At 38.2% G+C, this 26,208-nt stretch overlaps 1 protein-coding gene across 1 annotated transcript in view; it reads right to left on the bottom strand.

Moving 5' to 3' along the window:
- Positions 1 to 26,208, bottom strand: part of PCCA (propionyl-CoA carboxylase subunit alpha) — a 422,256-nt gene that overhangs the window by 281,596 nt on the left and 114,452 nt on the right. Inside the window, 2 exon segments of the mRNA XM_030313554.1 lie at positions 5,491 to 5,527; positions 25,914 to 26,045. Of these exon segments, the coding sequence (XP_030169414.1) occupies positions 5,491 to 5,527; positions 25,914 to 26,045 (169 nt within the window).

Here is a 26,208-nt window from a genome sequence, read left to right as displayed (position 1 = left end):
AAAAAAAAAAAAAAAGAGTCTCTTGTGGTTTGCCCTCCCTCCCTCTCTGTAACTATTTTTTCCCTTTCCCTTCCCCCATGGTCTTCTGTTAAGTTTCTCAAGATCCACATATGAGTGAAAACATGAGATTCTGCCCTTCTCTGAATGACTTATTTTTCTCAGCATAATACCTTCCAGTTCCATCCACGTTGCTGCAAATGGCAGGATTTTTCTTTCTCACTGCCAAGTAGTATTCCATTGTATATATAAACCACATCTTCTTTATCCACTCATCAGTTGATGGACATTTAGGCTGTTTCCATAATTTGGCTATTGTTGAAAGAAAGTGCTGCTATAAACACTGGGGTACATGTGCCCCTATGCATCAGTTCTCCTGTAATCCCTGGGTAAACTCCTAGTAGTGCTATTGCTAGGTCGTAGTGTAGTACTATTTTTTGTGAAACCTCCACACTGTTTTCCAGAGTGGCTGCACCAGTTGTATTCCCACCAACAGTGCAGGAAGGTTCCCGTTTCTCCACATCCTCGCCAGCAGCTGTAGTTTCCTGATTTGTTCATTTTAGCCACTCTGACCCATGTGAGGTGATATCTCAGTGTGGCTCTGATTTGTATTTCCCTGATGATGAGTGATGCTGAGCATCTTTTCATGTGTCTGTTGGCCATCCGGATGTCTTCTTCGGAAAATTGTCTATTCATATCTTCTGCCCATTTCTTCACTGGATTATTTGTTTTTCTGGTGTTGAGTTTGGTTAAGTTCTTTATAGATTTGGGATACTAACCCTGTATCCAGATACGTCATTTGCAAATATCTTTTTCTGGGGTCTCTTTTATAAGGATGCTAATCCCATTCATCAGGGCACATGGCTCTGTCCTGATGACCTGATCACCTCCCAAAGACCCCACTTCTAAATACCATCACATTGAGGATTAGATTTCCACACATGAATTTTGAGAGGACACAACATTCTGTCTTTAGCAATTGGCTAGAACCAGCCGTGTGTTAGAATTGGCTTTTATTAGCTCAGAAGAGCCAACTGCTAAATTTTCAGGAAACTTGGTAATACTCAAAATGCACCACTTTCTAATTATTTTCCTACACCTGGCTATATCTATGTTCTTGATGTTGTGTTGGCATGGTGGAAATACTATAAAATGGCATGCTACTGCACTTCTCCAAGTTCCACGTTCAATACTGTCTCACTGGTAGGGCACCTGAGTGGCTCAGTCCGTTAAGTGTCCAACTCCTGATTTTGGCTCGGGTCACGATCTCACGGTTCATGACGTCAAGGCACATGTCGGGCTCTACGCTGACAATACGGAGTCTGCTTAGGATTTTTCCTCTCCCTCTGCCCCTTTTCCACACATGCACGTTCTCTCTCTTCCTCTCAAAATAAGTAATAACGTCTCATTGGTAACTTGAAATTGGCTATGGTAGAAGTAGTGACATCATGGAAATCAGCAAACTTTCTACAAATCAAGGATTTTTTTTTTAACTGGAAGGCACATTGTTCAACTTTACTGGTGAGAACTCCACACACCTGTCAGAATGGCTAAAATTAACAACTCAGGCAACAACAGATGTTGGCTGAAGTTTGAGGTGTTCAAGAAAGCCGGTGTAACTAAAGTATAGCAGGCAAGGCGGGGAGTAGTATAAAATGTGATTGGAGAGAAAGCAGGTGCCAAATCATTTGGGGTTTGTAATCAGGCTAAGGAATTTTGATTTTATGTAAGTGCAAGGAAATGCCATTAGAGGGCTTCAAGCAGATACGGAGTGGAATGAGATGGGGGTGTGTCCTTATTATTTAGAGTTTTCAAATATCACACTAACTGTTATGTGAAGAATGGCTTTGAAGTGTTTAAGAAAAGAAGCAGAGAAACTATTGTCACAGTCCCCGAGAGGACAATGGTAGTTTGGGAGAGGGTACTAGTCGTACAGATAGTGAGTAGTGAACACAGGAGGTATTCTGAATGAAGGACTGACAGTATCTATTGATATATTGACATTAGGATGACAGGGCAATGGCACCAGGATAGATCTTGGGTTTTAGCTTTAGCCACTGAGTAAATGGGAGTGACATTTACTGAGATGCAGAAACTGTGGACGAAGCAGGCTTAGAGGATGATGAATCTGGGGATCAGAAAACATTTATTTAAATCGGACATGATCTGCAATTGTTGAGAAAGACGTGCCAAAGAAAAGAATCAGAACAATCTGGAAGTTAAAGGGCAGGTTAAATGACAGGTTTCAGATTTACAATTTCTTTTCCTTTCACCAATCAATTCAGCTTGATTGTATTAAGGACCTTTGATCCAGTAAAAAAAGATCAAACTTTAATGCAAATCAGTCTTACTGATTACTGTTGTCTATCTCTGGGGTTGAAGATAAACCAGGGATCAATAGCCCTGTATCTGTAAACTTAGAGAGGTCAAAGGAAAAAATCAGGAGTGAGAATGAAGGAGACAAGGCAGACCAAAAATCAAGTACACAGAGGTAACATATTAAGCCCTAATGGTCTCTCACCCTGTCGACGATACGAAGCTGTTTCTTTAATGCCACATATAACATGCTTAAGTGACTCACAGTATTTTACACCAAGTGGTGACTGAAATGTTAGCTCTCATCCTCTAATCCCATTAGTTTAGGAAAAGTATAATGAAAAATCGATAGTCTTTGGAGCTAAATGAACCTATATTTAAAAGCAGGCCCACCACTCAGTAGCTCTGTGACCTTGAGCAAATTACTTACCATTTCTAATCCTCAGTTTCTTAAATGTAAATGAAAATAATTAACCCAGGAATTAGCATTAGAAATAACATTCACAAAGTGCCTGCAACATGGAAAAAATGCTCCATAAACAAGAGCTACTATTATGTAAAAGACACCTAATTCATCAATGCTCAAGGCAGTTAGCTTCCTCCTTTGGCCTCACAGATTCCTGTTTCCAGGAGAGAAGACTCAAGAGAGGAGGGAATCACAGAAAAGCCCAATTTAATTTTCTCCAGGTAACACAGAAAGAAGGAAAGCAGAAAAATATGTCAATAGGTATATATGACATCGTCAATCTGCTACCCATAAATAGACAGTTTCAAAGGTTTGATTATAATTCAGTTGTTTAGAACTAGGAGCATATTTTCCTGTGGAATCAATGTTTAATTCAACTCTTAAATGAATTCACCAAAGCCCATCAAAATCATAATGTAGTTAAAGTGTGATAGATCTCAATAAAATGAGTAGAAAACAAAACTGATGAATCACCAAAAAATACAAAATACTGAGAGTGGAATAATATTTAATTTAATTTCATTTATTTTAGAAGCTGGCACTTCAGGGAAACAGTTTTATGGGAGGTTTCTGTGGTGATTCAGGGGGGTTTTCAGGGAAATTCCAAGAGCTTTATAATAGGCTGATGACCCTGGTTCTTTATTATGTTTTATTTCACCTCAAATTTTATGGCTTCCCTTTCTTTCAGCATAAGCAAAACACTAGCACTGTTAGACTTCACAGCCATGATTGCGATCATTTATTTCACAAATGAGAAGGTATAACTGGAGAAGAATGAGAAGATAGGAAAGAGGAAGGAGTCATAAAGGTTGCGCCTAAATATAAAGAAAAGAGCCTGCGATGGAATTCGGTAACTCCTTAGCTCAAAGGGGAGCAAAGCACAGCATTAAAATACTGAGGAAAGCCAGGTGATGAGAACTGTTCAGAGTCCCACTATGATTAACTGATTATTTTAAAGGTCACAGATTATTTGGGGGAAAAAAAGAAAGAAAACATAAAGGACAAGACATGAAAAAGCAAGCAAAGCCATTTGCAGCCTGCCATTTACACAAAGGAAATGCTTAAGAGGTGAAGATTCATAATTCGAAATAAAGCATGCCAATATAATTCAAGATTTTCTTCCAATCCCTTTCATTTCTCTAAATTTATCCAAATATTCTGTCCTTTTTATGTAGATACTATTGTGTTAACAGTACTAGTCTATCTTATTCTGTAGTTAATAAAATACCACCTAAACTAGAAAGATGACTTCTTAAATCTACACGTATACAGTAGAATGAAGTGAAATTACTTTAGAAGAAAGTCTCCTCAAAAGCCAGCAGGTATATGCTACCTGCCTCTTAGGCTGTGAGGAATGACAGTGATTTCAAACTTCAGAGAGACACTTTTGATTTTCTCAAAGAAATAAACCACGAATCAGTTCCATGCAGTCCAACTTATTCAGCAATCCAGCAAATCTTCCTGTGAAGTACTGAAATGTTTTTTTGAAAATGTTGATGTGTCAGAAGAAATGATTAAGGAAGAGATATTATAGTCAGATAAAATAAGATTTTCTAAGACTGGGTCTTAAATCCAAATCTGTATCAGTAGCAGCTATGTTTGCAAAACAAATAAACAACGAAACACACTTAACCATGAGCCAAACCAAAATAATTTAGCCAGACCCAACCAGAAACAGGGACACAACAAGCCAACAACTTTCCAGATCACTAAAGAACTGTTCAGCTAGCCTGAGCCAATTGTAAAGAATGTATTTACTAATGCAATCGATTACTTTCAGAAATAAGATGTATACACCATGTATCACAACTCTGTAAATGTTGCCAAATCAAATGTTCTCTCAGTGGATAAAACAATTCCAAACAGTGGATCTTAATGACAAAACAGGACCAAAGAAATGTTAATGCGGGATGCTGAAAAGTTTGGCCTCATCTGTGTAGGAATGCTAAGAAGGTGAGATTTCCTGACTGCTGAGCATTGTCAGATTTCTCTCACAAACCTACAAAGTTCTGTCAAATGTATACAAATACTAATTTGATTAACACAACTGTAAAGTAACTGGATACCACCACTAATCCATGATAACAATTTGTCCTCACCTATTTTTTTAATTGGCAGATACTGAAAATATAACAGTTGTCATGAGCAATAAAGGAATATTTTTTTAAATAAGAAGTTGATAAGCCCTGCCCTAAGTATAATTGTACCTAAAACAATCAAGTAACACAGTCATGAAAATGTCCTTCAGTTTACCGTTTACTCCAATTTAGAATATCCAGTTCTGATTTCTCAAATTCTGTTTCCTAGCAAGATTATTAAAACATCTTAGGACAAGGTAAAAACTTGAAGAGCCTTGTCAAATGTGAAATCTTCATTTTAATCATTTATGTCTTTAACTTTAATAGGTTGTATTCAGCTAAATACATAAAATTTACATTATATCCAATCTCAAGAGTTAAGACAATTCCTTCTTTTAATTAGCCAGTGATTTCAACTTACAAAAGAGCTGTAATTAAAAAGTCAAATTACTCTTTAAAGTTCACTTTAATAATATGCTAATTCAGCAGATAAATTCTTCCAAAGGGACAAGTAATCAGAATCCTAAATGTATTAAAATATTATTTGCTCTATGGGGTTACTTATTACATGTTTACTCAACCGTATCTGCTGAAAGACACAGAAACTCTAGCAAAGTTAATTTAAGAACTTACCAATTTCCCTTGCAATTCTGACAGCTTCATCTGCATCCTGTAAAAGCAGGAAATGAGAGCCAACATTAATCCCATCAGCCATTGCACAATGTCTTTAGGGCAGTCATATATTGCACTACTGTCTCCTCTGATTCATTTAATGTTCAATTTTACAACCTTCTAACTCTTTTCTTTCAGAGAAATGTAAAATTAATACCATAAGTGGAATGTAAATTCTACCTCATCATTATTATATTAAGAAACTCAAAGCAGTTTGAAATGAGCTGGCAGGAAGCACTACCAGAATTGCCAAATGATTTGGTGCAGTTGCTGGAATTTAACAGCAGAATTTAGATGTTTACAATCAATACTGAATCATAAATCAGATCATTAAAGCTTGTCTACAACCAGCTTGTTCCTGTCCTCTGATATTTACATGTCATGTTTTCCTGGATTCTGTCAGCAGGGGGAGTTGATTCTCTATTGTTTCAGAGAGGCTCAAGATTTTCCAGAAATAAAAAAAGTAAATTTCCAATATCTCCAGGAATTGTCAATTGTCTCCCCAAAAATTCCTTTAGTAGTTTCCATTACTTTTTCTTTTTTATTTCATTATTTTGTCAGGTACATATTTTATCTTTATATCTTATTAAGACAAGTAATTTAAAACTTTAAATTCCATGAACCAACTTGTGGGGGAAAACTTCAAAAAAGCCAAGGAAAGCAAATGCCTCCCAAAACAGTACAAGGTAAGAGTTGATGCATGTAAGAATTATTGCCAAATACCAACCAATGCAACTGAAAGGAAAAAAATTTCTCTTGAATCTAAACCATTTCATTGATCATTAACTTTCACCTAACACGCCCAGCACAGGACACTCCTGATACATCTCCCCATGGAAAAATAAAAAGACAGCTGAAAAGAAGGTGTTACATCCAAGCCTCCCTAGTAAATATGACTTTTCTTTACAATTCAGTGATGTAAACTAATCACAGTGATGTAAACTAATCACAAGGAATAACAGTAATGTTTTGAAACCATTAGGTAGTGAGAATGCCTGAATTTTTCAAAAATAACTTTAAAATATTAAAGTGAAGACTGGTATTTTTTAAGCTTTTAAGCTAGTAATCTAAAGGTGTAGAGTAACCATGTCAGAATTCTCCCCCAAAAGGAGGGGCGGGGGATGTTTATAACTGGTTCATTTATGTCTAATAAAAAAAAAAAATCTTCCTTAAAAGTCTTCAGTACCTAATAACATCCCCTGAATAAGGAGGTTGGCAGGGGAAGTTGTCAGAAAAATTTAATTTCCTTTCATTAGCCAGTCTGCTCCACAAATAGGTGCTTGTTAAGTTCAAAGCGGTCCTGAAAGCAACATCAGTTTTAAGTCTCTCTCTCTCTTTTTTTTTACTCCAAGCAGTCACATCTGCTAATGAGATTTTCCAAATAACAATTGTTTGCAAGTCAGAGATAAATCTATACCTCCCACTCTACTCTCCCAAAAAAATCAAGGTTTACTGCTTTATTACACCTTGCTGTTTTCACTGACCCTACATTCTCCAAATTTTAGCTTAAAGGGATAAAAATCCATGAAAAGGGTCATTTAAGAATGTTAGTGGTTTCCACACATTGAGTTTGGAGGTTCTTTGTTCAAGTCAGTGACAGTTATTGGAGAATACTTCCCCTTAATAGCCTCTCTGTCAGGAAGTGTTAAAGCTGCCAAATGCGGACAATTAGTGCCTCACGAACAAAATACAGGAAGAGTGCTGGCTGATGGAGACTGGATTATAAGAAGCCTAGAAGGAAACTTCTAACATGTCTTTTCTTTCAAATGTGTAGTAGTATATTTGCAAAAGATATTCTGAGAGAAGATAAACTGCTGTCTCAAAAGTCTGTTATCTTGAGAGAACTGACAAACAGGCAAATGTTAAAAGATAATGCACAGAATTCATTAGTGATATTTATTATGTACACACTGTAGATGTGTGTATATAAAGAGATATCTATTTACACAAAGCACAACTTATAAAAATTTTGACTGTCACAAATCCAACATTTCTATAAATAACCACAAAACAATCCTGTCTTTTAACTTAATCAGTGTGTTACATTTCCTTACCATGATGTGTTATGCAATATTTGGGACCTTAAAAAAAAAATCATTATCAGGGCACCTGAGTGGCTCAGTTGGTTAAGTGTCTGACTCTTGGTTTCAGCACAGGTCATGATCTCACAACTTGTGAGTTCAAGCCCCACATCCAACTCTGTGCTGAGGGCACAGAGCCTGCTTGGGATTCTCTGTCTCCTTCTCTCTCTCAGCCCCTCCCCTGCTCATGCTGTTTCTCTGTCTCTCTCAACAATAAACCAACATTTAAAAAAAATCATTATCTAAGATTCAGGTTTAACTGGGCAACCTGTATTTTTATCTGACAACTCTTAAAAACAAATTTTTTTTCCTACTATGACAAGCAAATTTTACTAAATGCACTTCCAAGTAAAATCAAACTGCCTTAAAAATAAATGTTTCACTTGTCATTCATTTATCCCAAGATATTTTATTCAGGACATATTATATATATTATAAAGCTTGAAGACCTAAATCTCTCAACCCAGCAATTTCATTTTTAGGAAGCTATCCTATACACATAGGCACATGCATGCACACAGAGAGATATATAAATAAAATTATTTTTGGGGCGCCTGGGTGGCGCAGTCGGTTAAGCGTCCGACTTCAGCCAGGTCACGATCTCGCGGTCCGTGAGTTCGAGCCCCGCGTCGGGCTCTGGGCTGATGGCTCAGAGCCTGGAGCTTGTTTCCGATTCTGTGTCTCCCTCTCTCTCTGCCCCTCCCCCATTCATGCTCTGTCTCTCTCTGTCCCAAAAATAAATAAACGTTGAAAAAAAAATTTTTTTTTAAATAAATAAAATTATTTTTAATTTGTTGCTTGTGATTTGATAAGAAAATCAGAAAAACAATTTTAAAGGTTTTCAGTAAGGGACTGGTACCAAAAAGGATACATACATGAAATGGAATATGCCATAGTCTTTTAAAAGTTTTAAAAGATGAGGTTGATCCATATGTAATACTATGTGAAATAGTTCTTGCACCCACAGAAGAACTTAACAGACTTGTTTAATAAGGGAAACTGAAAGAGAGCAAACAAACCAACCGAGAACTGAAATAAATGGCACATGGAAACAAACAGTACTGAGGGAGATAGGGAGGGAGAACATGTTTTAGACAGACTGCCCAGAAAGGGTCTTCTGGGGGTGCCTGGCTGGCTCAGTCAGTAGAACGTGTGACTCTTGATCTCGGGGTTGTGAGTTCGAGCCCCAACTCAGAGGCAGAGATTACTTAATAAATTAAAAAGAAAAAAAAGAATCCTTCTGAAGTGAAATATAAACTAAAGCCTGAAGAAAACAGTCGCTGCCATGGGAAGATTAGGGAAAAAGAAGTGTAGACAGAAGGAACAACATGAACAAAACCCCAAATTTGGAAGCCATTTCCTATGTTCTAGAAACCAGGTCTGTGAGGTGAAAACTGAAGACAAAAAGCAAGTGGCAGAAAAGGACAGTATAAAATCCGGTGGAAGGCATGGCCTCTCCAGCAGGACCTTTTGAGACTCAGGACACAGTTCCAAATGCCTTGGCTCTATGCCAGGGAATGAGGACTAGGGTTTAGGAAGGTAACTCTTCCACTTCAAGAATATGCCAAATATAGTGTGTGCCATGGGGGAAAGCAAGTTGTAGGATAATATATATATATGACCTTATCCACATTAAGATAGAAAAATACCTTGGAATGCTCATCAAAGGTCATGTATGGACATATTCAACCACCTCAGCTTGAGTTACTGCTCAAAAATAGGATTAAGAGTTGGAGAAGAGGCAACTTTGACTTATGGCTACAGACCCTTAGGTAGATGTTTAACTTTATTACCAGTAAGATCAAAATTTCATACTTCATACCTCTTTCACAATTTAAAAATTAAACCAGCCACACTTGAAGGTGTTATTCAATCTACTTAATGATTTCCAGGACATTAAATGTTATCACAACAAACTAGTATTCCCAAAATGTGCTTAAACTTTTCATGACTCCCCACTGCCTTAGAACCAAATTTTAATTCCTTTACTTTGTGTCAGTACTTGATCCCGCCTGCCTGCGCCACCAGTCTTGTCCCCAGTCCCTCCCTACCTCTGCTTTCCTTCCCACCCCCAAGCCCACACAGGCATTCCTCCAGCTGCCTGGCCTTTACACCTCCTCCTCAGCTCATCCAGAAACCCACTACTCTTCCACCCCCTTCCACCAATCCAACTCTTACACTATACGCCCCATACCAGGCCCTGACGACAGGAGGGAACAAGAAAGGCACCATGCCAGCCTTCATGTAATTTATAGTCTAGTGGAAAAGACAGACCCTTACATGACACACAGTGGCTAAGAAATCATTATTGAGATGCATGTTACGCAGAAGTGAAGAGGGCGTGTGACAACAGGGAATCTCTAATTTAAAAACAGAGTTCCTGGAAACTTCTCAGATACTGCAACTATGAAGAGAGACCTGCAAATGAAAGAAAGGGTGGAACAGAGTCAGCGGGGCTGGGGCCTGAAGAGTAAGCCAACTGTACAAGGAAGCAGAGCTGCCACAGGCCACAATAAAGACACTGAACTTCAGCCTAAGAGCAAGAAAACCGAGTCCCCACTATGGCTGCATTCTGAAGAATCTGAGCTTATAATTTGCTCATTATTTTGAGTATTGTCTACCCCCTTCATTTCCCTACCACATTAAAGTACAACCTCCAGGAAAGCAGAAATCACTAACCGGTGCAGTGATAGATTTTAAATGCCTACAACTGCCTGACACATAGTAGTCATTCGATAAACAGCTGTTGAATAAAAAGACTATGAACACATGAATAGTTTAGAGAGAGGCAAGAGGGATGTGAGGACTTTAGTTGGGAAGCTATAGTCCAGATGAGAGAAAAACTACCACTTTCTCTCAAACACAGGGGTGCGTGCTTCACATCTCACCTAAACCTCACCTTCTCTAGAAAGCCTCTCCAGCCCTTCTACACCAGGTTAGGTGCCATTGCTGTGCAACATTACACTCTGCCCTTCAATTATGACAGCCCCTATCACTTAATCTCCCTGACAGCAATGACTAGGTCTGCTTGCTCTCTATGAAATCCCCAGAGCTCAGCAAGTCAATACATCCACACGTTATTTGTTGAATGAATAAACAACTATGCATCAGCTTCCACAGAAACCAGCCTGTTGCAGTAGGTGCCAGCACCAACAGAAGGGCTCATCTCCAGAGCATCAGTGTTTGAAGCAAATAAACTTCTAACCAAGGAGATGTAGTGGCTTGTTCAAATCGACACATCTAAGTGACATACAGCAAGGGAAGTACCACTTGGTAGCTCAGAGCAGGAGCTCAAGAACCAGATGGGCTAGGGTTTTGCTTCAGTTTAACACAAAGCACACTCAATGAAGTACCACTGCCACTGGGCAAAACCAAGCCCAATATGTGCCCTTGTCTTTTTATCCTCAGTCAAGCACTTTTTTTTTCATGTTTTATTTTATTTTTGAGAGAGAGAGACAGCATAAGTGGGGGGAGGAGCAGAGAGAGAGGGAGACACAGAATCTGAAGGAGGCTCCAGGCTCCGAGCTATCAGCACAGAGCCCGACACAGGGCTCGACCCCACCAACTGAGAGATCATGACCTGAGCCGAAGTCAGACGTCCAACTGACTGAGCCACCCAGGCGCCCCAGACAAGCACTTTTCTTACTGCATGCTGCAGCTTCAAATGTTTGAAACTTGGGTTTCACAAAAACTACTTTAAAAAAAAAAAAAAAAAAAAAAAACCTTAAAAAATAGTGCTACCCAAGCTGTAATTTTAAACAAATGTTTCATTAATTTAAAAGATCAGACTTTAGGGCGCGCTGGTGGCTCAGTCAGGTAAGCGTTGACCCTTGGTTTTGACTCAGGTCATGATCTCACAGTTCATGAGTTCAAGCCCACATCAGGCTCTGCACTGACAGTGTCGAACCTGCTTGGGATTCTCTCTCTCTGCCCTTCCTGTTCTCTCATTCTTTCAAAATAAATAAATAAATTTTCTAAATAAATAAGTGATCAAATTTTACATGGCAGTAACTTTTCAGATTGAAGGGCCACACATTATACCAAAATATAGGAGAAAACAACAGATATTCAACCTGATTTATAAAAATGTAAAATAAGTATTAAACTTGATTTTACCAAATACACTTCACTATTTATATAAAACAAATCCCTTTTAAGCAAAACATCATTACTTCTTCACAAATCCAACTTGGCAATATTTGAAGAAAAAGAATTGCTTCTACTCTTTGCTTTAGAATATTGTTTTCTTTAAAAAAATTTTTAATGTTTATTTATTTTTGAGAGAGAAAGACAGAGCACGAGTGGGGGAGGGGCAGAGAGAAACAGACACAGAATCTGAAGCAGGCTCCAGGTCAGCACAGAGCCAGACGCAGGGCTAGAACTCATGAGCTGTGAGATCATGACCTGAGCTGAAGTTGCATACTTAACCAACTGAGCCACCCAGGTGCCCCCTTTTAAGATTTTATTTTTAAGATTCTAAAGTGATCTCTATACCCAACATGGCGTACGAACTCAAAACCCCAACATTAAGAGTCGCATGATCTACTGACTGAAGCAGCCAGGCACCCCTAGAACATTAAGACAGTTCCCACATCTATGCATTATATGATATACAACATGTGAAAATATTACAGGGATTAAGACAGCAGATTCCATTCAAGAAGTGTTCTATACGATAACATTCTATGATTTATTAAGAGAAAATTTCTCACAGGTGGGACAATGATCCCCTGAAAATCAAAGAAAAGTCAAATACAAAAATTTCAACACAAGGAATAAAACAAATTTGGTGCTATTAATGCCCTTATACAATTTTAAGAACTTAGAATATTTCTGTTTTTATATCAAAAGTTAATACAATTGAGAAAACACAGAAAAGTATAAAACTAAATGAAACAAATCATTAGCAATAATATTCCTGATGGCTTCAAATCAGGAAGAAGGACAAAGGAATGGTCTAACAATATCATTTGATTCTATTCTCCTAAATGATTATGATCCCTGTGGTTCTTTCTCTAATCCCAGCCTATAAACCCAGTTTGAAGGAAGCCACACTCAGGTTCTGAAGTTACTGAGCACTTGGGACACTGATGAGGTAAATATTAAGCTGTGTAATTCCAAAACAGCAGTCCCAGAAATGCAGAAAGAGTAAAGACACCACCAGAACCAGTACTATTTTTTACTCCTCTCTTTGAGCATAATTTACATTAAATGAGCTCTATCATCTAACCGAAGAACAAAACAGTCAAAAATTATGTTTTACAAAAGAATACGATGGGAGAAGTGGATGATGTTGCTATATCTAAATAAGCAGATCACAAAAATGTCCAAAGGAGTTGGGGTGCCTGGGTGGTTCAGTAGGTTGAGCATCCGACTTCGGCTCTGGTCATGATCTGGTGATTTGTGAGTTCAAGCCCCACGTCAGGCTCTGTGCTGACAGCTCAGAGGCTCCCCTACTCATGCTCTGTCTCTGTCACTCAATAATAAACACTAAAAAAAAAAAAAAATGTCCAAAGGAGTTAATAAAAATTGGGTGGTTTTTCTACAAACCTATTTGTTAATACTCCATGGCACCTACCTGGGGGGCATCCAAAGTCCAATGGCTAAGAACACAGGTGCTGGAGCCAGAAGGCATGAGCTCTGACACTGGCTCTCTGACAGCAAACCAGTTACCTCCCAGGGTGTCTCCCTGGAATTGGGTCTCCTCATCTCTAAGATGGAGATAGTAACAATACCTATTTCATAGGATCATTGAGAAGATGAAATTAGCTAAGGCTAAAGTACAACGGAACAATATGTGGCACACAGTATGCTTAGCAATGGCAGTCTGCCACCCAAGAGTCCCAAGTTTGTTTCTTCCCTGCCTGTCTTTGGTTGGTATATCTTGTGGTCATCATGCAGCCTCTGAACCCGTACAACACAGAACTATTATTGGTATTACAATACCACAAAAAACGTGCGCCTGCATCCCTAGAACACTCCACAGGATCAGATGATCTGTATACTCACTATTGCCAATGAGCAAGGGAAGAAGGGCAGGGAAGGGAAGCAAAAACTATAACAAAGACAGGCAAATTCAATTCGTTATCACTGATGCTATGTTTTGCGTGCTAAAAAACAACACTGACACCCTATTTACTTCTACAGTGATTCAGACCATACATCTCCTTGCTACATACATATAGCCTACCCACTCAACCCCGAACTCTACCCTCAATGGATGCCAGTCCTGCTACTAATTCACATAAGAAGCTACTTACGGTTTACTTTCCTTGGTTGGTTCTACAACAAATCAGCAACTGTTTTGGGGGGTAGGAAATCATTGCTTCAATATAATATGGGTAAAAGCGTATCTGTACACAAAAAGCATCCTCAAACTATTCTGCATTTGTGTATAAAGCAGAGCTAAACTTTCAGCAGTCCTGGGTTCAGGAAAATAGTTTCCAGCTGACTGTGTTTTCCAGACAACTCCGAGTCAAGCAGACGACTATGTTGTCTACAGACTATACGTAGTCTATAGACTAATATACTTTCAAATCTTTCTAAATTTTAGTACACATTTCTATTATTACTGTCAGCATAGCAAACATAATTGAATCTTTTTTCAAAAACATAGAGCCTTTGAGGCATCATCAAGAGAGTTCTTCTTGGTTTAGCAGGAGAAAAGGATACTGATGTCTATACTGTACTTTGTAATTATAGGACACAGCTTTTCAATTTTTTGGTTTTTTGGTTTTTTAAATGATTCCCTTCATGCTAGTTTTTGTTGTTATTTGGCTCTTTCTGCTAAAGCAAGGGTGCAGTTTGTAAAATCTGGCTAACTGGGTGACAAAAACAATGACTACTTTAAACCTACACTGCATAATCCACAAACCTCAAATTACCACACTCTGCTCTGAGACGTAATAATCCTACTATTCTCTCTTAAAGGGCAATAAGAATTCAGAGAAGTTTAATGAATTTACCCCCAAATTGGAATGCTGATAGGTATTCACAAGCAAATGCAGCAATTTCATCAATGGTGGTTCCTCCCTCTGCCCCATTCCTGACATGTACCAGATCATATAAGCTATAAATTCAGCTTCCACCAGGCACTCCACACCAGCCACTCTGCTCCATCCTAATACTTTATTTTAGGCCCCTATCATTTCTTACTGAGGAAAAGCACTTTTAATTCACTACCAACCTCAAGTTTTGTACTGCTTCAATCCTTTTTCCACATCACAAACCAAAGTAAGTCTTCCAATTCTAGAATTCTATCATGTTAACTTTTCTACATCAAACCTTTCAGAGGCTCCCAAAGCTCTAAGGCTAACCTCCAAAACCAGACACATAGCAGTCAAGGCCACATATACCTGGATCCTCGTTTTCTCTCCAGCTTGCTCTTACTACAGACCCATACACCGCAGACCTGCAGTTTTCTAAAGCTCCAACCGTCTCGGAGCTCTAAGCTTTCACGATAAGATGTTCTCACTGACCCTGGAGCTGTGTCTCCATCACCACCCTCACTCTTTAGCTAACTCACTACTGCTCAAACTTTAGAAATCATTGGTAGATCTGCCAGGATGCCCTCAAACTAGGTTTGGTGCCCCTCCTACGTGGGTCCCCTGCACTCTGAGCTCTGAATTATTAAAATGTATTATGTTGCCTGTCTACAGCCTCCTAAGGGGACTTGAAGCTCTTTGAAATCATGGTGTGCAGTTGTTATTCTTTGCTAAACAAGTGGGCTGGGGTTCCAAACCCTGTCTTCTACCAGCTTGAAATACACACTCTTGACTGCTCTCAAGTTCCTGAGGTCAAGTTAATAAGATGTTGAATAGAACAGAACTTGTTAAAGGCCACTTTGGTTCCTCTGCTCCCCCTCCCCCCGCCCCCGCCCTACCCCCATGTGCATACATACTCTCTCTCTTTCTCAAAACTAAAAAAATAAACATTTTTTTAGAAATTGTGTTAAGATTTTAAAAGAATGTAGTAAACCATCCCTCTATACCCTCCATACAACAGCATAAACATTCAAATGGGAAAGGAACAAAAGTTTTAAAAAGAAATATAATGAATTGAAATCACATTAATTTACTCAAGTTAGATGTGAAAATTACTTGGGGGGAAAAAGTAGAATATAATACAATTGCCAAGGAAAAAAAGAAATTTATCTTTAAAGATACCAGAAGCTAAGTAAAAAAAAGAGAGACAGAGAGACAGAAATAACAAGGAAAAGAAAAAAAAGAAAAAAAAACCTATGGATTTTAAAAAACACAATTATCTATAATTAACACATACATTCTTTCAATGGTAAAGTACTGCTAATGCTATTGCTAAAACCACAAGATATTCCAAAAATTTACACTGTTTATTTGTATAAGCAAAGCTCCATCTGCATAGATACCCTTAAAACTAATCTTTTACCCAACAAGTCTAAACTATAAAATGTGAAAAGTAGTGTAGTTCCAAATGAATACAGAGTCACTACACAAGAAATCTAAATTAATAACCAAACTTAAAAAATAAGTATAGCTTCTCATATCAAATAATTAAAAGCAAACTAGAAATAATACCAGCATAAAAATTTATCAGCCAAAATTATTTTCAAATGCTTATCAGAAAACTATAACCTGCAGGTTCATTTGTGGCTTAACTAATTCAGACCATAGGTGCCAAGAACTGTGTACCATAAAGTTAACACAGTAGGAAGAATCTGACATTATTTAAGAGTATGATTGGATCTTAAAAATCACCTAAAGCATACAAGAAGACAAAACTGAAAAGATAAATGGGTTTTTTTTTCTTCTACTTGCTACTTTTCCTTATTTTCCAAATTAACAGAGGTTGCAAATTCAAATGCAGGTTGTCAAATGCAGCCTCTCTGAAAAGACTAGGATGCACAAGCAAAACCAACTTTATTACCTACTACAGTTAAAGATACCATCACTTTGAGGCAATCTTGGAAGTTCCACTAAGTTCTGTTCAAGACCCTAGATTCCGAAACTGTAGTGATCTTCGGATGCCTGCTGAGCCCCCCACCCAGGGGTGTCCCCAAAAACAATGGTGAGAAAAGTCTCACTTTGGGGAGAGTCCCAATTTCCTTTTAAGGAATCTCAGAAACCAGGAATCTGTTGATATCATGATTAGATTTGAAATGTTTATTATTGGAAGAAGCCCTCCTTTTTATTAACAAAACTTTCCTTATTAGTAATAAAATATCCTCAGCATATCTTGTTCTAAGTCCATAGAAAGAGTTCATATGGAAGAAGACAAGTATAGGACCTATAAATTCATCATTGTACTAGCTCCAGAAGCCAATATATTCAGATGGTTTCATCACATTGGTATCTAAATAGGATAAAATTTGCTTTGAAACCTATAATAAAACCTTGACAATGTTCTCTACCTTGTTTTGTCCATGGGAGAGATCTCCCCTTCAAATCTTAAACCACCACAGCACTGCATATTATCAGGTCTACAATCGGAGATAGCCAACCATTGGGTTGGGAGCTCAAGATGTGCTATTATGAGGTTCACATGGGTTTGTCACAGGCCAAGTCTATGCTGTGAGGCAGACTTCTCCTTAAAGGTACTAAACTCAGAAGTTATATTTATGTTCTTATCCTTCTAAATAGCATACTCTCACCTAGGATAATTCAGAATTATAGTAGACTATTTTGTAACCCTTAAGTTTAATTTATTTATTTTTGAGAGAGAGCGCATGCACAGCGAAACAGCAGACAGAATCCCAAGCAGGCTCCATGCTGTCAGCACAGAGCCCAACACAGGGCTCGAACCCACAAACCATGAGAGCATGACCTGAGCCAAAATCAAGAGTCAGGCACTTAACCAACGGAGCCACCCAGGCACCCCTCTTTTGTAACCTTTTGATATGGTTTGAGAGTCACCTGTGAGGTGAGGGGAAGACTCAAAATCTCAAACACCTAGTGTTCTGCAATTTTTTTTAATACAATGAGGAAACCTCCAAAAGGAATTCAGATTCCACATTTGTTTCCTTACAAAATTCGCAAGGAAGACAAAGCTCACAGGGAAGAGGAAAAGCACAGGAAAAGTCAAGTGAAAAATGTGAAAAACTTACATCTCTCTCAAACCTCCTGGTCTTCATCCTGCTATTCCTTTTCCTCCGTCCTGTTTTCCTCCATTTGCCCCTGCCCTGCTCTTTCTTCCACTGACCTGCTCCCTTATTCTTCTAGTTGGCCAGAAACCCTCAAAGCAACATTACCTTTTAAAATTAAGATACTATCGGGGTGCCTGGATGGCTCAGTCGATTGAGTGTCTGAATTTGGCTCAGGGCATGATCTCACAATTCATGAGTTTGAGCCCCACATCAGGCTCCCTGCTGTCAACACAGAGCCTGCTTCAGATCTTCTCTCTCCATACTCTCTCTGCCTCTCCCCCCCTTTTCAAAAATAAAAAAACATTAAAAAATTTATAAATAAAATTAAGCTACTGCCAGAACAGGGCCAGCCTTGAGGGCTACATTAAAACTTTGGTCTCTCCTGAACTAAGTAGTATTAAAGACTTTCCAAAGCTTACACAGATTAGACAGATATTTACAAAGAAATTGAGGAATGTATAAATAATCTAGGGCCCTCATATTTGTATCAGTTGGTTCATATTGCTTCTAAGAACCTCAGATTAAAAACTATTAGAGGAAAGGGAAAAATGGAAAGACCTGAGAGTGACTTCAGACTCCTAATTGCACAGGAAACCAGAGAGGTTTCGATACTGGAGTTTCGAACTGGAAATTCTGGGAAAGGTGCTTGGGAAGCCACTACCGAAATCTTTCCTATGGAAACAGGCTGGACTCTAATCCAGTTGTGCTAGCAAAGAAAGGATATGTTTATTGGGCTCTTCAGAGAGAACTCTTCAGTACCTTTAGATAGCATTCAGGAGTAGACCGTGAAGCAGTTATCATCCATTTCCCTCCTCATTTGTTGTGAGTAGCCTTAAGCCAGAAACTGAAAATTTTATAAACAAGCAAAAACTGGATGTATATAGTCAGATAGTCTGATCTTTAATGACATACTATACATTTTGAAAGAGCCTGAAAACAAAAGCAGAATAAGACCCAGAATAAACTGATGGACTTACAGATAAAACTAGATGTTCCCACTCCAGAAATTAAAGCAATCTTTTGATAAAGACATCTGCAGTATTGTAAACAGAAGTGACAATGAATAAACCATTTTTCTATATTAGCCAAGAAAATGAAGAAAAAAAATATATAATAGACAATGTTGAACAGCAAATCAAGTACCTATTTCCCATTTTACCCCTCAACTTATGAGAAATTTCACTAACTAGTTATTAGTGATACAAGTAATACACCATAACTTTAAGCCCAGCCACTGTTACACAAGCTCGTTCTCAGAGTCAACAAAGTACTCAGATCAAGACTATCTCTAATAACCTTCAATTTACCATGTCCCAGCCCATAGCGGTCACCGTGGGACCTTGGTTCAAGGAACATTCCTTCTCCCTACAAGACACTACATTCACTAATTTCATAAGAAAGCATATACAATACAAGCAGAATTTCCAGATCATATGCTCTCCTAATGACCACATATGTCAACTCCTAAGGACTCTGCTACTCACCCTCAAGACAGAATTAGTTTGGACTCTCATTAAGTCCAAATTGAAGATTTCAAGAAGGCCAGATTTCTTGTTAGAAAACAAACTACAATTATACCAATAGAAGTACTGGGTCTAAATAGATCACAGTGCGTAATAAGCCACCTAAACCACTACCTGAACTTGCACAATTCACTGAAACAAGAATGTAAAGAAGGACTAATGAAAAACTAAAACCCTACTCAAGACAGCCTAGTAAAGAAAACACTTGTCAATACTCTGCTCAGAGTTTTTTAAGTCTGCAGTCAAGGTGTGGCTATATTGTATTTTCATTTAGAGGTTCAACTGGGGACAAATCCAAACTCATTCAGGGGGTTGGCAGAATTTATTTCCTTGTGGCTGTATGACTCAGCACCCCACCTTTTTGTTGGCTTTCAGATAGAGATTGCCCTCACTCAGATCCTTAGAAGCTGCCCATAGTTTACTGCCACATGCACGTCCTCAATATGGCAGCTTACTTCTTCAAGCCAAAAACTACAATCTGTTCGCTAGTCCACTAAGATGGAACATAATCACAGCAGTAATACCCAACTACTTTGCCCCATAATGCAACTGAATGCGGTGATATCCCATCCCTTTTGCCCTATAACATAACCTAATTCAGCGAGTGACATACTATCACCCTTTGCCATATTCTAACAGAGAAGCAAATCACAGGTTTTACCCAAATGGAAGAGGAAAGGGTTACACAAAGGCTTGGATGCCCTGCAGTTCCTCAAAAAGGTAAACATGGAATTACCATATGATCCTGCAATTCCACTTCTGGGTAAATACCTCAAAGAACTCAAAACAATATTCAAATAAATATTTGCACACAAATGTTTGTACTAATATTATTCACAGTCACCAAAAGATGGAAACAACTCAGACATCCATCAATTAATGAATAGGTTTTTTTTTAAGTGATTTACTCCTACTATGAAATATTATTCAGCCATAAAAAGGAATGAAATACAGATATATGCTACACATGGGTCCTATATTCTTAGTTTATTATTAAACTTATCTAAAGTCCTTATTTCCATATATTTGTAGTTATGTAATTTCCATTTAATTCTATTAGAGATTCAAATTCCCTGGTGAAAATCTTTACATGTTAATCTATTTTTCTCCACATTTTCTTCAAATTTTTTTAACATACCAATCACATTTATTTTATAGTTCTTATCCCTAATTCCAGTATCTGCAGCATACGTGGATCTATATCTATTGTCTATTTTACTTTTTCTCTTGGTTTTTCATTACATTTTCCTTTCTTATGGTGTGTCTAATAAATATGTACTAAAGGACAAATAAAATGTATACAGTGATTATACGTGTAAAAATCTATCTCTTAGAAAAGTATTCATCCAACAAGTATTTAGTGAGCACCGACTGTGTACCAGGTACCACTTATAAGTGATGCAGTAATAAAAAGAATACAATCCCTTTCAGCAAAGAGTTTACAATCCAGTGCAGGCTGTAGGCATTTAGCCCATCATTAAAATGGGCAAAAAGGCCCATAAAATCTGCACTCCCCACTATACCTTACTTCAATTACCTCGTCTCTGACTTCTCTCTCCCTTGATCACAGAAGCCACATGACTCCTTGCTGTTTGTTCAACATCAAGTACCTTTCAACCTCAATACCTATATCTTTTTTCTTCTTTCTGCCTAGTATGCTCTGCTCTTCCTGCTGCTAGCCACATGACTTGCCCTGTCACCTCTTTAGATGGCTTGCTAAAGCGATTTAAAATTGTCAATAGATTCACCCACTCCCCAGCATTTCCTCTTCTCATTCCCTGTCTTATGTTTCACCACAGCATGTACTGTTTATTATTTGTTTATTGTCTGTCTACTTCTTCTATAGTATAACCTCCATGAGGGCAGAAGTTTTTTATTGCTGTTGTTCATGACAATATCCATAGCACTTCAAATAATGCTAGACAAACAGCGTGCACTTAAATACTTAGTAGATGAATGAATGCATGATTTAAAATGTGACGGGCAGGGGCACCTGGGTGACTCAGCCAGTTAAGCATCCGACTCTTGGTTTCAGCTCAGGTCGCGATCTCACAGTTCATGACATCAAACCCTGCATTCCACTGACAATGTAGAGCCTGCTTGGGATTCTCTCCCTCCTTCTCTATCTCTCTCTCCTCCCTTCCCCTACTTATGCACACATACGTGTGTGCTCTCTCACAAAATCAATAAATACATGAATGTTTTTAAGTAAATAAAATAAAATAAAATGTGATGGGAGAAGTGTGGGGTACTAAGAAAAGATAGCAGGGGCCTTAATCTAATCTAGATAGTCAAGGGATGTCTTTGTGAGGAATGTATGTTTAAGCCAACACCTAAACAATGTGGAGACCATCAAGAATGAAGACAGAAGCAGAATCAACACACACGACAGAATTTAGCACAGAAGTTTCAAGAACCAGAAAGGTGTCTTACATGGCTAGTCTACACAATGTAAAGGGTGAACTGGCACGCTATCAGTCTGAAGAGAGAAACCAAGGCCAGCTATTAAAAGGATTTAAATGAGAAGCCATTCACAAGTTTTTAAACACAGTCATATAGCTGAATTTGGATTTCTGCACGCTCTCTCAAGCCCCCAGTGTTGAAAATTTATTAGATGGGACCAAGACTGGCTACAAAGAGACGAATTAGAATGTTGACAAAGTAATCCAGATTAGATGATGGTAACTGGAACTTGGGGTTAGCATGAGCAAAGAAAGAAGTAAATGGATCAGAAAGATCAATAGATGAATTCTCTGTAGTGGTATTTATCAAGAATGACTCTACATGTCTAGCTTGAGGAAAGATGTGGAAACCACCACCACTTTCCCAGGCATAAAAGAATCAGGTTAAGAAGTTTACAGCAAGAGTCTGCAAACATTTTCGTAATGGGCTAGGCAGTAAATATTTCAGATTTGGTGGGTGACATAGTCTGTCACAATTACTGAACTCAGTCATTATAGTGAAAAAGCAGCCATTGGCAATATGTAAAGGAATGAGCACGGCTGTGTTCCAATAACACTTTATTTATAATCAGGTGTGCCAGAGCCACAGCTCGCCAATCACTGGTTAGAGAGAAAATTCTGAGCTGAGCTTTCAACCTGTTACTATCAAGGTACCTCAGAGGCATCGAGCAGAACTGTTTCAGAAGCACCTGCAAATGTAGTTCTGAAGTTCCAGAGAGAGCTAGCACAGATACAGACAGGTTCCAGATGTAAGACTGCCCCAGGGCAAGTGTGTACAGTAATAAAAAATTTCCTTCTCAGAACCCAAAATAAAACCAACATTTACAGAACAAACATAGGAAGAACAATCAGCATGAAAACTAAGAATAAGCATTCAAAATACACTAAAAAATACAAAAACAAAACCAGAATGAGTAGTGTGTCAAAAGGGAATATTTTGAGGAGAAAATGATCAAGAGACTCAAATGCTTCAAAAAGACAGAGAGAAGATCAGGATTACAAATTATAAACTGAATTTAGTGAAAAGGAGAGGTTGCTGGTAGCCTTGGCAAGAGAAAGTTCAATTGGAATGAGGAAAGAAGTCAAACTATGGCAGATTAAAGACTGAATGAAAAGTGTAGAAATGAAAGCAAGTGAGGACAATTCTTCTAAGATGTGTGGCTGTGAAAGGGTAGAGATAACTAAGGTGACAGCTGTGAAGGGGCAGAGGGTTACTGTGCTCCAGGAGGCAGAGGAACACATTTCTTTCCACTAAACTGGAAGCAGTGGTGAGGGATCATGGGTATTGTGTTTATCACCACCTGCTTCCCGGTTAGCCTGGGATCAGTACATTTGTTGACTGAGGATTTTTAACAGCAAGGGCAATAGGAAGTTGCTGAAAGACAAGTTTTAAGATATGGAAGAGGGAAAAGATAATCAGTAAAAACTATAGCCCATGAAGTCTATAAGGGATACATCTAGAGCCTGACAGGAAGAACCGGCTCTACTGAGGATAACAATACCTCTTCCTTATAACAAAAAAACAAAACAAACAAATAAAGGATGAATACAGATTAAGGTAAACATGGGCAAGAAGTGGAGGATATTAATAAGGGCCAAGCTTGTTAACTGTCCTGTAACACATGAAAGGTTCCTGCACAATAAAGAATTGTCCAGCCCAAAAACTAACCATAGTTAACACTGAAATTTTAAGTTTTTATAGATTAACTCAAATCACAGATTAAAGCCTACATAGGGACACTCCTCTAATCAGGGAGGAAAAAAAAAAAAAAAAACTATATATAGACAGAGAGTAACTTTTCCCCGGGAAACACATGCATACACACACACACAAACCCACTCACTTCAATTTCTGCATTTCTTAGAAACCTTCAGCTGTTGAAGCTGCTTACTGAGGAACTATGTTTAGGATCTATGATCATCCATAGCTGTATCACTTTCTACCAGAAACACATTTATAATTTATGTGTTATGCATATGGACAGAAACTCAACATAAAGAAACACAGAGAACATGATAATCCTTCAAACATTAAACACATATCATCATTAAATGAAATCCAGAGATCTAAGAGAACATTTTTAAATCACCAAGATTTTTCCTATTAAATTATAAGCCAATACTGCTCATGACTAAACAGGAGAAGATATCTGCAAATGACATAACCAATAAGGGGTTAATATCCAAAATATATAAAGAACTTATACAACTCAACACCAAAAAACAAATAATCTGATTAAAAATGGGCAGAAGACCTGAATAGGCACTTTTCAAAAAAAACAAAAACAAAAAAAACAATACAGATGGCCAACAGACACATGAAAAGATGGCCAACATCACTAATGATCAGGGAAATGCAAATCAAAACCACAATAAGATATCACCTCACACCTGTCAGCACAGCTAGACTCAAAAAGACAAGAAAATAGTGGCTTAGTCAGTAAAGCATCTGATTCTTGATTTCAGCTCAGGTCATGATCTTCTAGTTTGTGACTGCAAGCCCTAAGTTGAGCTCTATGCTGACAGCAGAGAGCCTGCTTGGGATTCTCTCTCCCACTCTCTCTCTACCCCTCCCCAGCTCATGCGCACACGTGCACTCTCTCTCAAAATAAATAAGTAAACTTAAAGTTTCAAAAAGCAGTAACAGGTGTTGGAGAGGACATCAAGGAAAAAGAACCCTCATGCACTGTTGGTGGGAATGTAAATTGGTGTAGTCACTGCAAAAAAACAATATGGAAGTTCCTTAAAATATTAAAAATGGAGGGGTGCCTGGGTGGCTCAGTCAGTTAAGTGTCCAGCTCTTGATTTCAGCTCAGGTCATGATCTCACAGTTCATGAGTTCGAGCCCCACTGACAATGCAGAGCCTACTTGGGAATCTCTCTCCCTCCCTCTCTCCCTCTGCCCCACCCTTGCTCATGCTCACTCTCTCTCTCAAAATAAATAAATAAAAATTTAAAGAAGTGAAATATCCTATGATACAGTGATTCCACTACTGGGTATTTACCCAAACAAAACAAAATCATGAATTCAAAAAGATATATGCACCCTTATGTTTACTGTAGCATTATTTACAATAGCCAAGATATAGAAGCAGCCCAAGTGTCCGTAGATAGGCGAATGGATAAAGAAGAGGTGACGTGCGTGCACATACACACACATATACACATATATATACACATACTGGAGTATTACTCAGCTTTAAAAAAAAAATTAGATCCTGCCATTTGCAACAACATGGATAGACCTATGATGCTAAGTGAAATAAATCAGAGAAAAAGATATACCATATGATTTCATTTATATGTGGAATCTGAAAAAAAACAAAAAATAAATTCATACCCATAAACACAAAGAAGAAACTGATAGCGGCCAAAAGGGAAAGGGGTTAAGATATGGGTAAGTGGTTGAAGGGGTATGGGAAGTACAGGCCTCCACATATAGAATAAGTCACAGAGATAAAAGGTACAGCACAGGGGATATAGTCAATGGTACTGTAATAGCACTGTATGGTGACAGGTGGTAGCTACACTGTAGTGAGCACAGCATAATGTATAGAGTTGGGGAATCACTATGTTGTACACCTGAAACTAATGTAACACTGTGTGTCAACAATACTTCAGTTTAAAAAACATTGATCGTGAAATACAATTTATGCAGCATAAGTGGCTTCTTGCTCCTTTTAACTTATGCCATTTATTATTTTTTTTAACATTTATTTATTTTTGAGACAGAGAGAGAGAGAGAGAGCATGAACAGGGGAGGGTCAGAGAAAGAGGGAGACACAGAATCCGAAACAGGCTCCAGGCTCTGAGCTGTCAGCACAGAGCCCGACGCGGGGCTCGAACCCACGGACAGCGAGATCATGACCTGAGCCGAAGTCGGACACTGAACTGATTGAGCCACCCAGGCACCCCGAACTTATGCCATTTAAAACAATCCAGCGGTGCCTGGATGACTCAGTTGGTAGAGCAAGGTGACTCTTGATCTTGGGGTTCTAAGTTCGGGCCCCATGGTGGATGTAGAGATTACTTAAAAATAAAACATTTTTAAAAAATAAAATAAACCAGGGTCAACAATACTGATTTATTTTAACCTACACATATATATTCTATAAAAGCAGTAAGTGCATTTTACCTTACACTTTTGACAAAATATTTGACTCAAGGACATGTATATTTCAGTAAAACAGTTTCTCACCTTGACTACTCCATCAAAGCCAGGGATTGTGTTAACCTTTGCTTTCTTAGCTAATAATTTGCTTTCAATCTTGTCACCCATGGCTTGAATGGCGTGTGTGTCAGGTCCAATGAAAATGACATCTTCTGCTGCCTGTGAAGAAATACAAGTCAAATTTTATAAGAAAAACAATACAGTGCTTGATACAGAGTCACAACCTTATAAAAAGAAAAACCCATACATATATTTACTAATCCTTTACCCACCCAAAACAACATAAAAGCAAGCATTTGAGCCAATATATTAAAATATATAA

This window comes from Lynx canadensis, chromosome A1 (assembly GCF_007474595.2).
Source record: "Lynx canadensis isolate LIC74 chromosome A1, mLynCan4.pri.v2, whole genome shotgun sequence".
NCBI classification, from domain to species: domain Eukaryota; kingdom Metazoa; phylum Chordata; class Mammalia; order Carnivora; family Felidae; genus Lynx; species Lynx canadensis.
Note: the sequence above shows the minus strand (reverse complement) of the source record. Positions and strands in the feature narration are given on the sequence as shown.